Raw genomic sequence first — 15550 nt, 5'->3', positions numbered from 1 at the left:
ACATACTAAAAGGGAAAGAGCAAGTCATCATCATTCATTCATATTTCTCCTTAAACCTAGTACTATTACTATTAACAAGGAGCTAAAAACGATTTCTACGTCATAATTTTTTTTTTTTTTTAAGAAAGCTTTCAAGGTGGGAAAGATTTCAGGAGTTAAAATGCAGAACTAAATGTATACGTGCACCTCACCCCAAAACCTACCTTAACAAACAGGCAGGTAAAACAATGAGGATCCTATCCACCCTTTTTAAATAATTCATTAAACAAAATCGCAGCTTGAGCTAAGGGAACCCTCGCCCCCGCCCAGCCTCCACCCCGCCCGGAACCAGGCGGTGGGTCCCTTTCCTTTGTGAAGAGTTGGAGGGGAGGCGACTGAGGGAGAACTGGGGGAGGAAGCTGAGGGGCGACGGATGCTAGAGGAGGAAGGCTCCGAGAAAAGCAGCGTCGGCCGGTCCCACAAACAGGCCGCGCGGCAACGCCACAAACCACTGCGGTGTCCCAAGGCGCAAACCCACGAACTTGGGGTGTGATCTTATTTGGGACGACGCCCGGGAGAATGGCCGAGGGCACCTCGGAGGGTCTCCCCATACCCTTCCAAAAGGTCTCCAGAGGCTGCAGGCCGAGGTCCTGCCGCCACCCCCACCCCGGCCCGAGCCCCAGACGGCCTCACCTGCTGGACGGAGCTATTCTCGGGCACAGCAAATTCCTCCTTCTCCTTCGGAGTCTTCACGGTGACTTTCATAATTTTGGGCTCCGCAGAGGCAGCGGCCGCGGAGGCGCCGGCACCTTCGGCTCCGGCGGCGCTATCCTGGGAGCCAGGAGGGCCGCCGCTTTCACCACTCTCGGCCATGGCGGCGGCGGTGGTGGCGGCGGCGGTGACTCAGGCGAGCAGGAGGGAGCGGGTGAGCGAGGAGGAGCCGGCAGGCCTGGGCAGCGAAGAATGCAGAGCACCTCGCCTCAGTAGCAACGGGCGCAGGGCCACCCTAACGGGTGTGGGGCCTCAGAGCTCAGTGCAGGCTCTGGCGCAGGCCCGGGTCAGGCGCTAGGCAGCCGCGGTGTGTTCAGGCGTCGCTCGCTCACATCCACATCCGCAGCAGCCACCGCTTCCTCCTCCCTGCCCCTTCCCCCACGTCCCTCCACCGGCCCCGCGCGGAGCACGCCGGGTAACGCGTCTGGCGGCGTCGCCGAGTCATCCCCGTCTGGCACCGCTTTGAGCTCAGCCTACGTGCGTTTTCCTTTCCCGCTCCATTGCCCAAAGTGTAGGCGAAGCCAGCGTGAAGGACTGAAACCAAAATGGGGCGGGGTAGGTCAGTTCATTTTTTTTTTTCCACTCCCTTCACCAAAAACTAAATCACAGTTTGTAGTTAAGCACTGTAACGGCGCGCAGAGATGACGTCACGGTTAGCGAAATTACTAGAAAGAGACCACTGGGCTCTGCGGTCGCTGATGCGCTTGCGCGCTCGCGGTATAGGTAGTCTTCCTACCTTACCTCATGCCCGGCTGGCCCGTGCTCATCCTTCCGCGCCTTCACTGTCGCCTTGGCCTGCCTTGCCTTTCTGCGTACTCTGCGTTCCCCGCTGGGAGGAGGGTCTGGTGATAAAATAGCGGCGAGGTATTTTGTTATTTTAATACATTTAGAGTTTGATATTTGGAGGGCTCGTATTGCTCTGTGCGGGGGAGTTGGGGTAAAGGCCCTCAGCTCAACGAACGGAAAATGGCGTAGACGCCCGTGACTGCCCTGCGCAATCCCGCGGAGTCAATGCTTCATGGCCAGAGCTTATATACTGCCCTCAGGTCAGCCTGGTTTGGTCAGACGATCGATCAGGCGACCTGTATTGACAGTGGCCTGCTGCTGTCATGACAGCGACCTCTGCTGCTGTGATGACAGCTGTGCGCGAGCCCTCCCAGATTCTCTGTGAACTCGAGTTCCTACAGTGTGTGGAGCCGAACAGGGTGTCGAGGAGTGTCCACCCAACTGGGACAATTAAATATAGCTAAGGTGTTCACTTTATATTCTGTCAGATTAACTTACTGCTCTATTTCAGGTTTTAAGTGGCATTAAGGATATTTCTAAAATTATTTTCAGTGTAATACAGATAGAACTAAGAAATAAATTATATCTGAGAATCCTAATTTGAAATTACGTCATTTGCTTTTAAAGATGACTTGCAAGGAATGTACAAACCAGCACATTAACTATATTAACCAGTGTTGCACATTTTAAATCCTGACAGCCCACTGTGACCCAAATCCGCAAAGATGCATTCTGCATTTCTGCTCCTAAGCCGTCCAACCTTGTTCTGAGAATAAATACTGTTACATAAACACGACTTTTTAGCAGAGCTCTATGGAATCTGGGTCTAAGAGAATTCTGAGGATATCAATTTCAATATAGACATCATTTGATATCACCTAAATTTCTGGCAGCGTGGCTCAATAACAAGGCCTGCTGAATGAAGGATGACTACTTGATTATGTCTAGGTGTGAGGTAATCAGTGCTTCTCAAGGTAGAAAGTGTCACAACTGGACAAGCAAGCATTTGGAATTTCTTCCATACGTCTAAATAAAATTTTTCTTCAACTTCATTAGCTCCCCCATTACTTGTTATCCCCTGTCATGCTGTGTTTTACCTGCACACTTTTCCTAGGCTGCCTTCCTGTACCTAGAATGACTTTTCTCTTGCCTTCACCTGTCTAACTTCTACTTATCCTACATCACATTCCCCAGGAAGACTTCACTCCCTACCATTTAGAGGTACGTTTTTCTCTTGATTCTCCAGTAAATATTCTGTATGTGTGTGTGTGTCTCTCCCTGCATTTATGGACTTTGCAGTTACCTGTGTCTACATTATTGTCTAAAAACTTTTGATGTTTGTGACACCATAAGGTAATAAGATTTATCTGTAAGAAGATACTGTTTGTTTATTGGTTGCTGTGGCACTTTTTAAGATATAATCCTGACCTGTAAGAGACATTGGAGGTGAGGGGACTATGGTCTAAATCAGAGATTAGCAAACTGTCTGGGAGGACTAGATAGTAAATATTAGGTTGGTGCAAAAAAAAATTGCAAAAACCCCCGTTATTTGTGCAGCATCTAAAATTTTAGGCTTTATGGTTCACAGGATCTCAGTCTAAAATACTCTTGTTCTGCCCTTGTATCACAGAGGAACTGTAGACAATGCATACATGAATAATTGTAGCTGTGTTTACTGAAAACTGCTTGCAGAACAAAAACAGACATCGAATCTGATTTGGCCTACAGAAGAGAGTTTACCAACCCCAAGTCTAGATGTTTATTTGTGGCATTTTCTTCCGAGTGGTTTTTGTTTGTTAAATGGTCTGTCTGGAGAAAATTTTAAGAGCATATTTTATCACAATTAATGTCCCAATACTGTATAATATGGTATTGAATTGAAGAATAATAAGACTCAGTTTCTGCCGTCAAAAACTTAGAGTGATAGTTGGATGGTGGGGGTGAGGGATGGGAGGGAGATTGGCAGTGATGTGCTGGTAAATGACTAATGACCAATCCTCCTGAAAATAAGCTTCGATTTATAACATTTGCCAATTTCCTTGATGCAGTTGCTTACCAACTTGAGATCACCTGCCTCACAAAACACCTGAAACTTTACCAGTAAGCCCCCTCACAAGCCAGTATGAGCCAGCTCCAACTGAAGAAGTTTCATTTTGAGAAAATGTTATTCACAGTTCAAGTATATTGATAGGTTATTCACATGATAGAATAATTCTTTTTTGACAAAATGATTTGGTCAACTCAATAAGAATTCATTGAGTATCTTCTGACAAACTTTAATCCTCTAGTCCTGTCCAGGAACATACCTTTAATACAAGGTAGTACATATGTCATGTAAGTGATATAAATAACATGCTTTATCTTGTTACTACCTTACACAAAAATCTATCTTCAGTTTCCCACTGCCTAGAAAATAAAGCCAAAGCTTCTTAACTAGGTCTTCCACAGCTAACTCCTGGTGTTCACTCCTGTTGCTCTCAATATATACACTCCATTCCAGTTAAATACCTTTATTACCCTCTTTGGAAGCACTTGTACATTATACTTTTCTTACTTCTGAACATTCCTTCAAGTCACTACACCCACCTCCTTGTACCCATTATTGTCACCTGCTCTCTAAAACTGTCCTTGAATACCCAAGCTACAGAATCATTTCATTTGTCTGACATTCCGTCATAATTACCTGCACAATTCACTTGACCATTCATCACTTGTAGCACAGCTTCTGTCATCTTAAACCGTTTCTCCTGCTACAACACTTTACACCCTCATTAGTTCTGGCCTAGATTGCAGCAATAACCTCCTACTCATTCCTCTGCCTTAATCTAAAGTCTCCATCCTGAACTCTATTTTCCAGTGATGCCATATAGTATCCTAGAACAAAGCTTTGATCATGACACCTGCTTGAAAATTTCTAGTCACTCTCACGAAAGTGTTAGGAATAATGTCTAAACTTTGTGGCATGATGTCCAGGGGCTTCTGGGACCCAAAGACCTTGTTCTTCACTCATATTGTATTCTCAACCAAACTGGTCAACTAAGCTCTCCAAGCATGTCTCACACTTGCCAGCTTCAACTGCAAGTAGAAATTCTTCCCCCTTATTTTGACCCCATCATTTTACCCATCCCGCAAGACTCAAATGTGACATTCCCTAATAACTGTTTTTGGATCTGAAATAGTCTTTAAATCCCATATATTCCCATATAGCTTTATTACCTTTTTGATGTAAAAGTTACTACATTCTGCCTTGTATCATACTTCTGTGCATATCTCCTTTATTAAAGGCCTTGAAAACATGGATCAAGTCTTAGTCATCATTTATACCAGAGGTCCCCAACACCTGGGCCGTAGACCAGCACCAGTCTGTGCCTGTTAGAAACTGGGCTACACAGCAGGAAGTGAGTGACAGGTGAGCAAGCATTACTGCCTGAGTTTTAACTTCTGTCACATCAGCAGCAGCATTAGATTCTTATAGGAGGGTGATCCCTAATATGAACTGTGCCTGTGAGGGATCTAGGTTACGTGCTCCTTATGAGAATCTAACTAATGCCTGATGATCTGAGAAAGAAGAGTTTCATCCCAAAACCATCTCCCAGTCCATGGAAAAATTGGTTCCATTGGATGGAGACCCCCAGTCCATGGAAAAATTGACTTCCACAAAACCAGTCCCTGGTGCCAAAAAGGTTGGGGAACTGCTATTCGATGCAGAAGTAATTGTGGTTTTTGCATTGTTGGAATTTGTCATTTGATATTGAAATACATTCTTAAACAAATGTGGTTACGTTATACATCATTTTAATGTGAGTTTCTTTATTTTTTTGCTAATGACTTACTGCTGTTTATATTATTTTACACTGTGGAAATGATGTTAGACATAAAACGAATTCAAGCAGTTTTCTTTTTTCAAGTTCAAAATAGGTTATAAAGCAGCGGAGACAACTCACAACATCCACAACGTATTTGGCCTAGGAACTGCTAATGAGAATGTACAGTGCAGTGGTGGTTCAAGAAGTTTCGCAAAGGAGAGGAGAGCCTTGAAGATGTGGAGCATAGTGGCTGGCCATTGGAAGTTGACAACAACCAATTAAGAGCTATCATAGAAGCCAGTCCTCTTACAACTACACGAGAAGTTGCCAAAGAACTCAACGTTGACCATTCTGCAATCATTTGGCATTTGAAGCAAATTGGAAAGGTGAAAAAGCTTGATAAGTGGGTGCCTCATTAACTTAGTGAAGATTTTAAAAATCATCGTTTTGAAATGTCATTTTCTCTTAATCTACGCAACAACAGTGAACCATTTCTCGATCAGATTGTGAAGTGCCACAAAAAGTGGATTTTATAGGACGACCAGCTCAGTGGTTGGACCACGACACTCCAAAGCACTTCCCAAAGCCGAACTTGCACCAGAAAAATCTCATGGTCACTGTTTGGTGGTCTGCTGCGGGTCTGATCCACTACAACTTTCTGAATCCTGGGGAGACCCTTAATCTGAGAAGTATGCTCAGCAATTCGATGAGATGCACCAAAAACTGCAATGCCTGCAGCCAGCATTGGTCAACAGAAAGGGCCCAGTTCTTCTCCATGACACTGCCTAACCGCATGTTGCCCAGCGAGCGCTTCAAAAGTTGAACAAATTGGTCTACGAAGTTTTGCCTCATTCTCCATATTCACCCGACCTCTCACCAACTGACCACCACTTCTTCAAGCAACTCGACAACTTTTTGGAGGGAAAATGCTTCCACAACCAGCAGGATGCAGAATATGCTTTCCAAGAGTTTGTCGAATCACAAAGCATGGATTTTTATGCTACAGGAGTAAACAAACATTTCTTGTTGGCAAAAATGTGTTGATTGTAATGTTTCCTCTTTTGATTAATAAGATGTGTTTGAGCCTAGTTATAATGATTTAAAATTTACAATCCAAAATAACAATTACTTTGCATCAAGCTAATCACACAGTGCCCAATGTAATTTCTTGGCATGAGACCATTTATTGTTGAGCTGAATTGTTGAACTGTCATGTTTTCCACCAGAGTGGAAACTCCTTTAGAGCAATAGATCATATAAACTTTTGTCTCCCAAAGTTTATGGTGTAGTGACATAGATCGATGATTGATTAATTCAAAGAATGATAGATGTAGAACTTACTTGCTTTACAATAGAAGTTCAGAGGAAGGAAACATTCATTCACTGCCTGGGACAGGGGAAGGTGGAAAAGTAAGAGGTTTTCCTTAAGGAATGGATATGATTTTAAGTGTGTTGAGAGAGACAGTGTCTTGAAAAAGAGTTCATAATGGGAAATAGAAACTCTCCTAAAATACCAGTCATAGTCTAGGAACAATTGGAACACTTCATAAATATCACTAGGGCTACTTCAAAATCAAAGGGAATAAACTTCCAATTGTTTCCAAGCATTAGGGCTGCACAATAGGTGGTGGTAAAGAGGGGTGTCTATTAATTTGCCAACTAAAACTTTAGACACTGGGTAGGAGGTGCAAATATTAGATTGCTACAAAAGTAATTGTGGTTTTTGCCATATTTTAATGACAAAACTGCAGTTTCTTTTGCACCAAACTAATATATAGCCACTACAAACTTTGGATAAAAGTTTCTATGTAGGATCCCACATTTTTCTTAGTGCTGTGCCAAGCACTGCATAACACACAGAAGCAAAGAGGGGGCCGCAGCAACACAAGGTAAGGAGACATAGCAGCCTCTGAAGAACACACCTAGGGCTCTTATTTGTTTTTTCGCTTTTTATTTTGAAGTAATTTTAGGAAGTTGCAAAAAAGAACAGAGTCCTGTGGACCCTTGCTTCTCCCAGTGGTGGCATTTGATATTGTTGTATAATATCAAAATTAGGAAATTGACTTGACTACAGACCTTATTTGATTTTTGTCATATTTTAACCTGCATTCATTTGCACATATATGTGTATGCATGTAACTACGCAGTATTCCATGCATAAATGTGTGTAACCATCACTGCAGTCAAGATTCAGAATTATTCTATCACCAGTCTATTTTTAATCCTTCCTATATTAATTACAGGGATTTTTGACCTTGATACTATTGACATTTGGGATCAGATCATTTTATGTTGGGGGCGGCTTTTCTGTGCATTGTAGGATGTTTAGCAGAATCCCTACTCACTAGATGTCAGTAGCAGTCCCACCCTACCCCTGTCATGACAATCAAAAATGTCTCTAGACTGTGCCAGATGTCCCATGGGAGGCAAAATTGCCCCTGGTTGAGAACCACTGCTGTAGAGAGAGCTGGTGGAATCCTCCCTACCATCTGCATCTTTCCATAAGAGGAAAGTGGAGTAGCAAACGTTATCAAGTATCAAAGAATGATATTTCACTACAAAGTCTTTTTCATTCTGAGTTTATTGGAATACTCAAGATAAACTTCACTGTGAATTTTTCCCAGTAGATGCTGAGTATTCCCAGGATTCTATTATAAATTTCATCTTAGTTACTGCATTTCACCTGCTCATCTCTTATCAAGAGTCTGGAATTTACTCAGGTCTTATGAAAATGCCCGAAAATACTTCCAAGACTATTCTTTTTTGACCTCTCTTACAAATAGGTTACTGCTGATAACCTAAGAGACACAGTCCCTAAGGCAAGCAGAAGTGGTAAGACTAGTTCTCCTGGAAACATAAATAGAAGGATACATATTTTGATAAGTAGACTCAGGCTTGGTCTTTTTTTGTGTAAAACTCTAAGCTTAATGATTTCAGTGGACAAATTTTTTCAAAACATATTTGGAATGTGTTTCTTGACTTAGGAGGTTAGTTTATGTGAAGAGTCTGCCATCATGTATAAACTAAGTAAATGAGCCATGGGGAAATTATAGGTGCTTATTGAGGACAGAGAAAAGAAGCTTAGAAATGTTCAACATCTATAGTATGATGCCAGTCATTGAAGAATTCCCCAGAGTGCTTCTGGGGAAAAAAAAAAAAAAAAACTTCTGGAAGCTGAGGGGTGTTTTAAAAAGAATGTATTGTCTTCCCATCATTCATTGCATTTGAATAATTCTTACAGCCTTTGTTCCCATTTGAGAATAGTCAGTGAATTTAAAGGTCAAGGCAGAACCTGTAGCTTATCTGAGTTGTTCTGTAATCCGCAAAGAATTGTGAGGGATCTGGGTCTCTAATTACAAGCTATCTATTTCATGAATACTAGCAGAAAACACAAGATTCCTACATGAGAAACAAAGGTGTTTGTTACAGCAGTATCAGTGGCCAGCGTGTCAGCATTTTCTGGCATCATTACCCAAGCCCTAATTTCCACAGTGATACAAAGAGAGCTAGATGACACCTGTACACACAGTAGTTTGCATTATAGGAGAGGAAATTCAAACATGGAAAACAAATCTTTTATAATGGGCAGTAAGCATGACTTCCCTTTGCTCTGTAAGAAGATACTTAAAGTCTAAGACTGGTCACTATAGAAATATTCTTGGAAAAAATTCTAGGCTGGGTTTGGTGGCTCATGCCTGTAATCCCAGCACTTTGGGTGGCTGAAGCGGGCAGATTGCTTGAGCTCAGGAGATGGAGACCAGTCTGAGCAATGTGGCGAAATTCCATCTCTACAAAAAATGCAAAAGCCAGGTGTGGTGCAAACCTGTTGTCCCAGCTACTCAGGAGGCTGATATGGGAGAATTGCTAGCATGCAGGAGATTGAGGCTGTAGTGAGCTGAGATTGTGCCACTGCACTCCAGCTTGGCCCACAGAGCAAGACTCTATCTCAAAAAAAAAAAATTGTCCAGAAGAAAGACAATATATTAGTTTGCTATTGCTGCTGGAACAAGTTACCTTGAACTTAGTGGCTTAAAACGACACAGATTTATTAACTTCTAGTTCTGGAGGTCAGGAGTCTAAAATTGATCTGACAAGGCTAAAATCAGAGTCTATGTTCCTTCTGGAAGTTGCAAGGGAGAATCAATTGCTTTTTCAATTTTCTAGAGGCTGCCCACATTTTTTGGCTTGTGGCCACATCACGCTAACCTCTACTTCATTGTTATATCTCCTCTGACTCTCTGCCTCTTTCCTTCATGAGGATCTTTGTGATGATGCTGGGCCCACTCAAGTAATCCAGGATTCTCTCCTCATGTTAATATTCTTATTTGCATCCTGCAGAGTCACTTTTGCATGTAAGGTAACATATTTTCAAAGGTTTTTTCTTTTTTTTTAAGAGATAGGGTCTCAGTTACCCAGGCTGGAGTCCAATGGCACAATCACAGCTCACTGCAGCCTCAACCTCCCAAGCTCAAGCAGTCCTCCCACCTCAGCCTCCCCAGTAGCTAGGATCACAGTATATACCACCATGCCTAGCTAATTTTTTTCTTTTCTTTTCTTTTCTTTTTAAGAGATGGATTCTCTCTTTATTTCCCAGGATGGTCTCAAAATGCTGGGCTCAAGTGATCCTCCCACCTCAGCCTCCTAAAGTTCTGGAATAATAGCCCTGTGTCACTGTGCCCAGTCTCAAAGTTTCTGCAGATTAAAATGTGGACATCTTTGGGCAGCCATTGTTCTATCCAGTCTAGGCAGGCAGTGCCTCTATTCATAAGATGTGCAGAATCAGGAAAGACCCATAAAGAATTGTCATTCAACAATATCCACCCCTTGTTTCTGTACATTGTTGACTTCTGGCAAACTTTCCCATGAGTATGCCACACTGTTAGTCCAATGAATCTGAACCAGGGGCTGGGACCAAATCTTTTCAATTTGTTTCATACAGCATTAATAAGGCTATTGTCAATGAGACTCCTGGTAGCAAGATAAGGCCAACCTGCAATATTAATAACCATGCTTTCCACTGTTCCAGGCCCAGTTAGCCAAACAAATCTCATAAAGCATTAGGGTCTACTTTGGCTGCCTCTGTGGCATTGTTTATGTATTGATTTTTTCCACTTGGCCCAAGGAATAAATCCAAGTAAGTACAGGAAGATGTATTAGTATTTGCACATATTTTGTCATGGCCTGCAAGGAGGAAATCTAGGACAATTATATCAATCAACAACCCTAAACAGTAAAGTGAGGTGGATTTGAATCCCTTCCAGAGCCAATATGATGCTACTGATCATTTCAGCTAAAGTTAGGAAAAATTTTTTTCCACTCTTAATTGGCTGGCTTACATTGTAGGAATAATTGGCACAGGTGCGTACACATAGCAAGTCAGTTATCCCTCTGAGAAAATCCTCTGAGTAATCTAAAGTAGCCTCATTTGGATAGCCCTTCCAGTTATCTTAGGACAATGTGACTACTGATGGTGTTTCCTTAAACATTTGAAGCTTTCTTATGACCATCCCTATGGTGTAACTCACTGTAAAGTGTTTTGGGGTTTGGTTTTGTTTTAAGTTGAAGTCTTACTCTGTCACCGAGGCTGGAGTGCAGCGGTGCAATCTTGGCTCACTGCAACCTCCACCTCTCAGGTTCAAGCAATTTTCCTGCCTCAGCCTTCTGAGTAACTGGTACTAAAGGCACGTGCCACCATGCCCAGCTAATTTTTATATTTTTAGTAGAGATGGGATTTCACTATGTTGGCTAGGCTAGTCTCAAAAGTCCTGAACTCAAGTCATCTGCCTGCCTCAGTCTCCCAAAGTACTGAGATTACAGGTATGGGGCTGTCCCCAGAAAAAGATCATTTCCGCTTGGCCAATTCCTAGTAATGATGGCCAAGGGACAAAGGGGATGGGATTGGGTGGGGTGTGCGTTGCTTATAAATCTGCCTTGAAACTTCAGAATTCTACCCTGGAAATTCCTGGACATGACGCTTCTCTCTTTCCCATAATGGCAGTCACAGGCTGGCCCGGTTGGTACATCCTCTGGGTGGCAGTCCAGCCAAAAGGGGGCCTAAGGGATTTAATTCTGGTTCAGTTACTTATCTGTTGTTTAGCAAGGTTCCAGATCAAAAGGATAATGACCATGTGGTTGGAAACATTTCTCCCTAGGTCCCCCTATAGTGGCCCATGTGGACCAAAATCGGGGACACAATGAGTCTCTATAAGTTTTAGAAAAATGTCCTTTTGTTGTCGTTGATACACCTTACCTTTCTGGCTACAAGGTCTGGATGTGAGAAGGAAATGATTGGGAAAAAAAGGTGAAGCTATAGCTATTAGAAGTGGATTGAGACACTAATTTTTTTTTTTTTTTTTGAGACGGTGTTTTTCTCTATCACCTAGGCTAGAGTGCAGTGGTGCAATCTTGGCTCACTGCAAGCTCCACCTCCCAGGTTCAAGAGATTCTCCTGCCTCAGCCTTCTGAGTAGCTGGGATTATAGGCATGCACCATCATGCTCGGCTAATTTTGTGTGTGTGTGTGTGTGTGTGTGTGTGTGTGTGTGTGTGTGTCTATGTGTGTTCGTTCTTAAAAGAGATGTAGTTTCATCATGTTAGGCTGGTTGGTCTCAAACTCCTGAACTCAGATGATCCACCTGCCTCGGCCTCCCAAAGTGCTGGGATTACAGGCGTGAGCCACTGCGCCTGGCGTGGTAGTGGAGGAGGTAGATTAAACAACCCCAGCACTAAGAGAAGAAACATCTTAGAGCTTGGGAGGTACAGGAAAGGTAGAAACATTAGTATCTTCTATCTTTCAGAGCCATCACTGGATCTTTACTTATGAAGGAAAATAAACTGGTGAGGCTCTCCTGAACTAGCAAACACTTCTAATCTAACTGACTACTGGGTCTAACACATCCTGCCAGACAGCTCTGACTGCAATTGATTGCCACACTCCTTCACCTTAATAAGAAATCTACTGAAAAGAGCAGAAAATGGCCCAACTCCTGCATCTCTCATGAAAATAATCTGTTGACACCTCTGGATATCTTTCCCACTCCTATTCCTGTAAACTTTGCTAGTCATTCTATAGAGTAAATGAATACCACCTGGCCGGTGGCAAGGACAAATAGAATGGTATGTACTGAAGGCCCTCAGGCAGTTGGTTTCTCCATAAATAACAACTGGGCTCAATTATTCAAACTGTACTGGGAATCCTAAAAATGCTAATTGTAGGACCTACCTAATAGTCTTTTTTTCTTTTTCTTCTTCTTTTTTTTTTTCTAGATGGAGTCTCAGTTTGTTACCCAGGCTAGAATGCAGTGGGGTGTGATCTTGGCTCACTGAAACCTCTGCCTCCCTGGTTCAAGCAATTCTCCTGTCTTAGCCTCCTGAGTAGATGGGACTACAGGCAGGCGCCACCATGCCCAGCTAATTTTTGTATTTTTAGTAGAGACAGGGTTTCACTGTATTGGTCAAGCTGGTCTTGAACTTCTGACCTCAGATGATCTACCTGCCTCAACCTCCCAAAATGCTGAGATTACAGGTGTGAGCCACCTCACCCAGCCTCCTAATAGTCTTCAATTAAGTTTAGGGGGAATGCTCAACTCTTTATAAGATAAACTCCAAACTTTCTTGAAAGATTAAACATTCTATTTCTATTGTGTATAATCAAGGTGTAATATATATATTGACCATCTTAGTCTGTTTTGTGTTGCTATAACAGAATAGCTAGGGCTGGGTCATGTTTAAAGAATAGAGGTTTATTTCACTTACAGTTCTTCAGGCTGGGAAGTTCAAGGGAATGGCACTGGCTTTTGGCAAGGGTTTTCCTGTTATGTCATAGCATGGCAGAAGATCAGAGGGGGCAGTGGACATGTACACAGGGGGCCCAAACAGAAAGAAACTCACTTTGTAACAATATGCTCTTGAGAGAACTAATCCACTCCTCAAGAGTGAGAACTCACTTGGCATTAATCTATTGATGAGAAATCTGCCCCCCATAACTCAGACACCTCTCACTAGACCACACCTCCCAATACTGCCACATCAGGAATCAAATTTCAACATGATTTTTAGTGGGGACATACCATCATTGGCAGATGGTGTCACAGCTTGAGTAGAGTAAGCAAAAAGTTTATGTATAGGATTGGTAACCTAAATGTGGAAAGCAAAATTTAATAGCTTTTAGAAGCTAGGAAAGGATTTATTTTAAAAGATGCAAAAAGCACAAATTATAACAAAAACACTTACATAATTACATTAAAATTTTAAAACCCCATCTCTACTAAAAATACAAAAATTAGCCAAACGCAGTGGCCCGTGCCTGTAATCCCAGCTATTCGGTAGGCTGAGGCAGGAGAATCACTTGAACCAGGGAGACGGAGGTTGCAGTGAGCCAAGATCGTGTCACTGCACGACAGAGCAAGACTTTGTCTCAGAAAACAAACAACAACCACCAAAAAAAAAAAAAAAAAAAAAAAAAAACACTTCAATGGCTCACATCTGTAATCCCAACACTTAGGGAGACCAGGCAAGAGGATCACTTGAGCTCAGGAGTTTGAGACCAGTCTGAGCAACATAGTGAGACATTACGTAATCTCTACAAAAATTAAAAAAAATTAGCCAGGTATGTTGGTGCATGCCTTGTAGTCCCAGCTACTCAGGAGGCTGAGGCAAGAGTATCACTTGAGCCCAAGAGGTCAAGGCGGCAAGAAGCCATGATCACACCACTGCACTCCAACCTGGATGACAGTTAGACCCTGTCTCAAAATAAATAAAATAAAAATAAAAAACTTCTCTACGTCAAAAACTTCATAAACAAAATAAAAAGACAAGCCATACTGATGAGCAAATGTGGGAAACATATAAACAACAATTCACATCCAGAATATATCAAGAATGCTTGCATATAAATAAGAAAAAAAATACCTAAAAGGAAAAAGGGCATTTCACTCAAATGAAAACACCTAAGAAATGCTCAATCTCGTTGGTTTATATGTAAAAATACAAATTTAAACAAGATATTATTTCATCCCCATTATACTGGCAAAAACAAATCTGACAATAAGTGTTGTTAAGGATGTAAAGAAAAGGGAACTTTCACATACTGCTACTGGGAGTGTAAATTGGTATAGCCACCTTGGAAAACAATCTGACAGTATCTAGTAAAGTTGACGATATCCACGTCCAACAATCCCACAATTCTACTTCTAAGTATAGGCCTTAGAAAACTCCCTTACAGATCACAAGAGACATATACAAGAATATTTTTTGCAACACTGTAATAATTAAAATGGGAAATAACATAAATATTTACCTATCTTACTCATATAGCAGAATATGATACAAGAACTAACATGAGCAAACCCCGAGATATAGGTATCAAAAACATTCAGCAAAAAGAAATGCAAGTTGTATATCACTACACATAGTATATCATTAATATCAAGTTTTAAAATATGCAAAACAGTATATTATGGCATAAAAACATGTATAGGAATAACAACAAATAAATGAAGGTAGTAACCACCTTTGAGAGAGAGAAAGGGAATGGAATTGGGGATTAATACATGGAAAGATGTCCCTCAATTGTATCCGTATTACTTTATTCCTTAAGCTCAGTGAGATATACATAAATTGTTATTTCTTCCTACATCTGAAATACCTCATTGATTTAGACAGATTCTTTTTAAACTCTCAAAGTGAAGTAGTATTATTCTCCTTTCTCTTCCTTAATAATTCAGTCCTAAAGTCAATAGGTGGATTCAAGAGTGAAGGAGAAGGTGGCGGGGCATGGTGGCAGGCACTACAGCCAGAGCTGTGTCAGAGACTGAGCAGGCTAAGGGCATTCCCACAGTGGAGTGGAGAGGCAGCACTGATGGGAGATGGGTTATAAATGAGGACATTCATCAAAGAAATATAATTGATCCTCATTGCTTGTTGATTCCATATTTGAGAATTTGCCTACTTGTTAAAATGTACTTGTAACCTCAAAATGTGAAGCTTTCGTGGCCATTCACAGACATGCACATAGCAACAAAAACTTAAGTTGCTGGATGTACACATTCCCAGCTGAGGCTTTCTTGTTTCATTTCAGCTCTCATACTGTAAAGAAGTATCTTTTCCACAGTTTATTTAGTGCCAATTAAAAAAAATTTTTTTTTGCTTTTTGTGGTGATTTCACTGTTTAAAATGGCCCCAAGCATAGGGCTGAAGTGCTGACTAATG

General features: G+C 41.8%; 2 protein-coding genes across 5 annotated transcripts in view; one reads left to right on the top strand and one right to left on the bottom strand.

Moving 5' to 3' along the window:
• The window catches only part of UBQLN1 (ubiquilin 1), a 47262-nt gene extending 46119 nt beyond the window's left edge, over positions 1-1143 (bottom strand). For all 4 annotated transcript variants that reach the window (XM_078367717.1, XM_078367720.1, XM_002742796.6 and 1 more), the window contains exon 1: positions 673-1143. Coding sequence is in view for 2 of the 4 variants with exons in the window: in XM_002742796.6 (XP_002742842.1) it covers positions 673-852 (180 nt within the window). In the remaining 2 variants the exon portion in view is untranslated. The remainder of the gene's footprint in view (positions 1-672) is intronic.
• On the top strand, positions 851-7519 carry LOC103792470 (uncharacterized). The gene is made up of 4 exons (XM_078345683.1): positions 851-904; positions 967-1305; positions 2731-2757; positions 5445-7519. Exons 1-4 carry the CDS (start codon positions 851-853, stop codon positions 5622-5624), a joined length of 600 nt encoding a protein of 199 aa, XP_078201809.1. The 3' UTR covers positions 5625-7519.
• Positions 7520-15550: the final 8031 nt, after the last annotated feature.

This window comes from Callithrix jacchus, chromosome 1 (genome assembly GCF_049354715.1).
Source record: "Callithrix jacchus isolate 240 chromosome 1, calJac240_pri, whole genome shotgun sequence".
Classification (NCBI taxonomy): Eukaryota; Metazoa; Chordata; class Mammalia; order Primates; family Cebidae; genus Callithrix; species Callithrix jacchus.
This window is presented reverse-complemented; position numbering and strand designations above follow the sequence as displayed.

Coding starts and splice junctions, on each gene's coding strand:
- LOC103792470 (XM_078345683.1), top strand. CDS start 851: ATGGCGGCGGCGGTGGTGGCGGCGGCGGTGACTCAGGCGAGCAGGAGG. Junction 905..966: donor AGGCGAGCAGGAGGGAGCGG/GTGAGCGAGGAG, acceptor TCGCCTCAGTAG/CAACGGGCGCAGGGCCACCC. Junction 1,306..2,730: donor TGAAACCAAAATGGGGCGGG/GTAGGTCAGTTC, acceptor CACATTCCCCAG/GAAGACTTCACTCCCTACCA.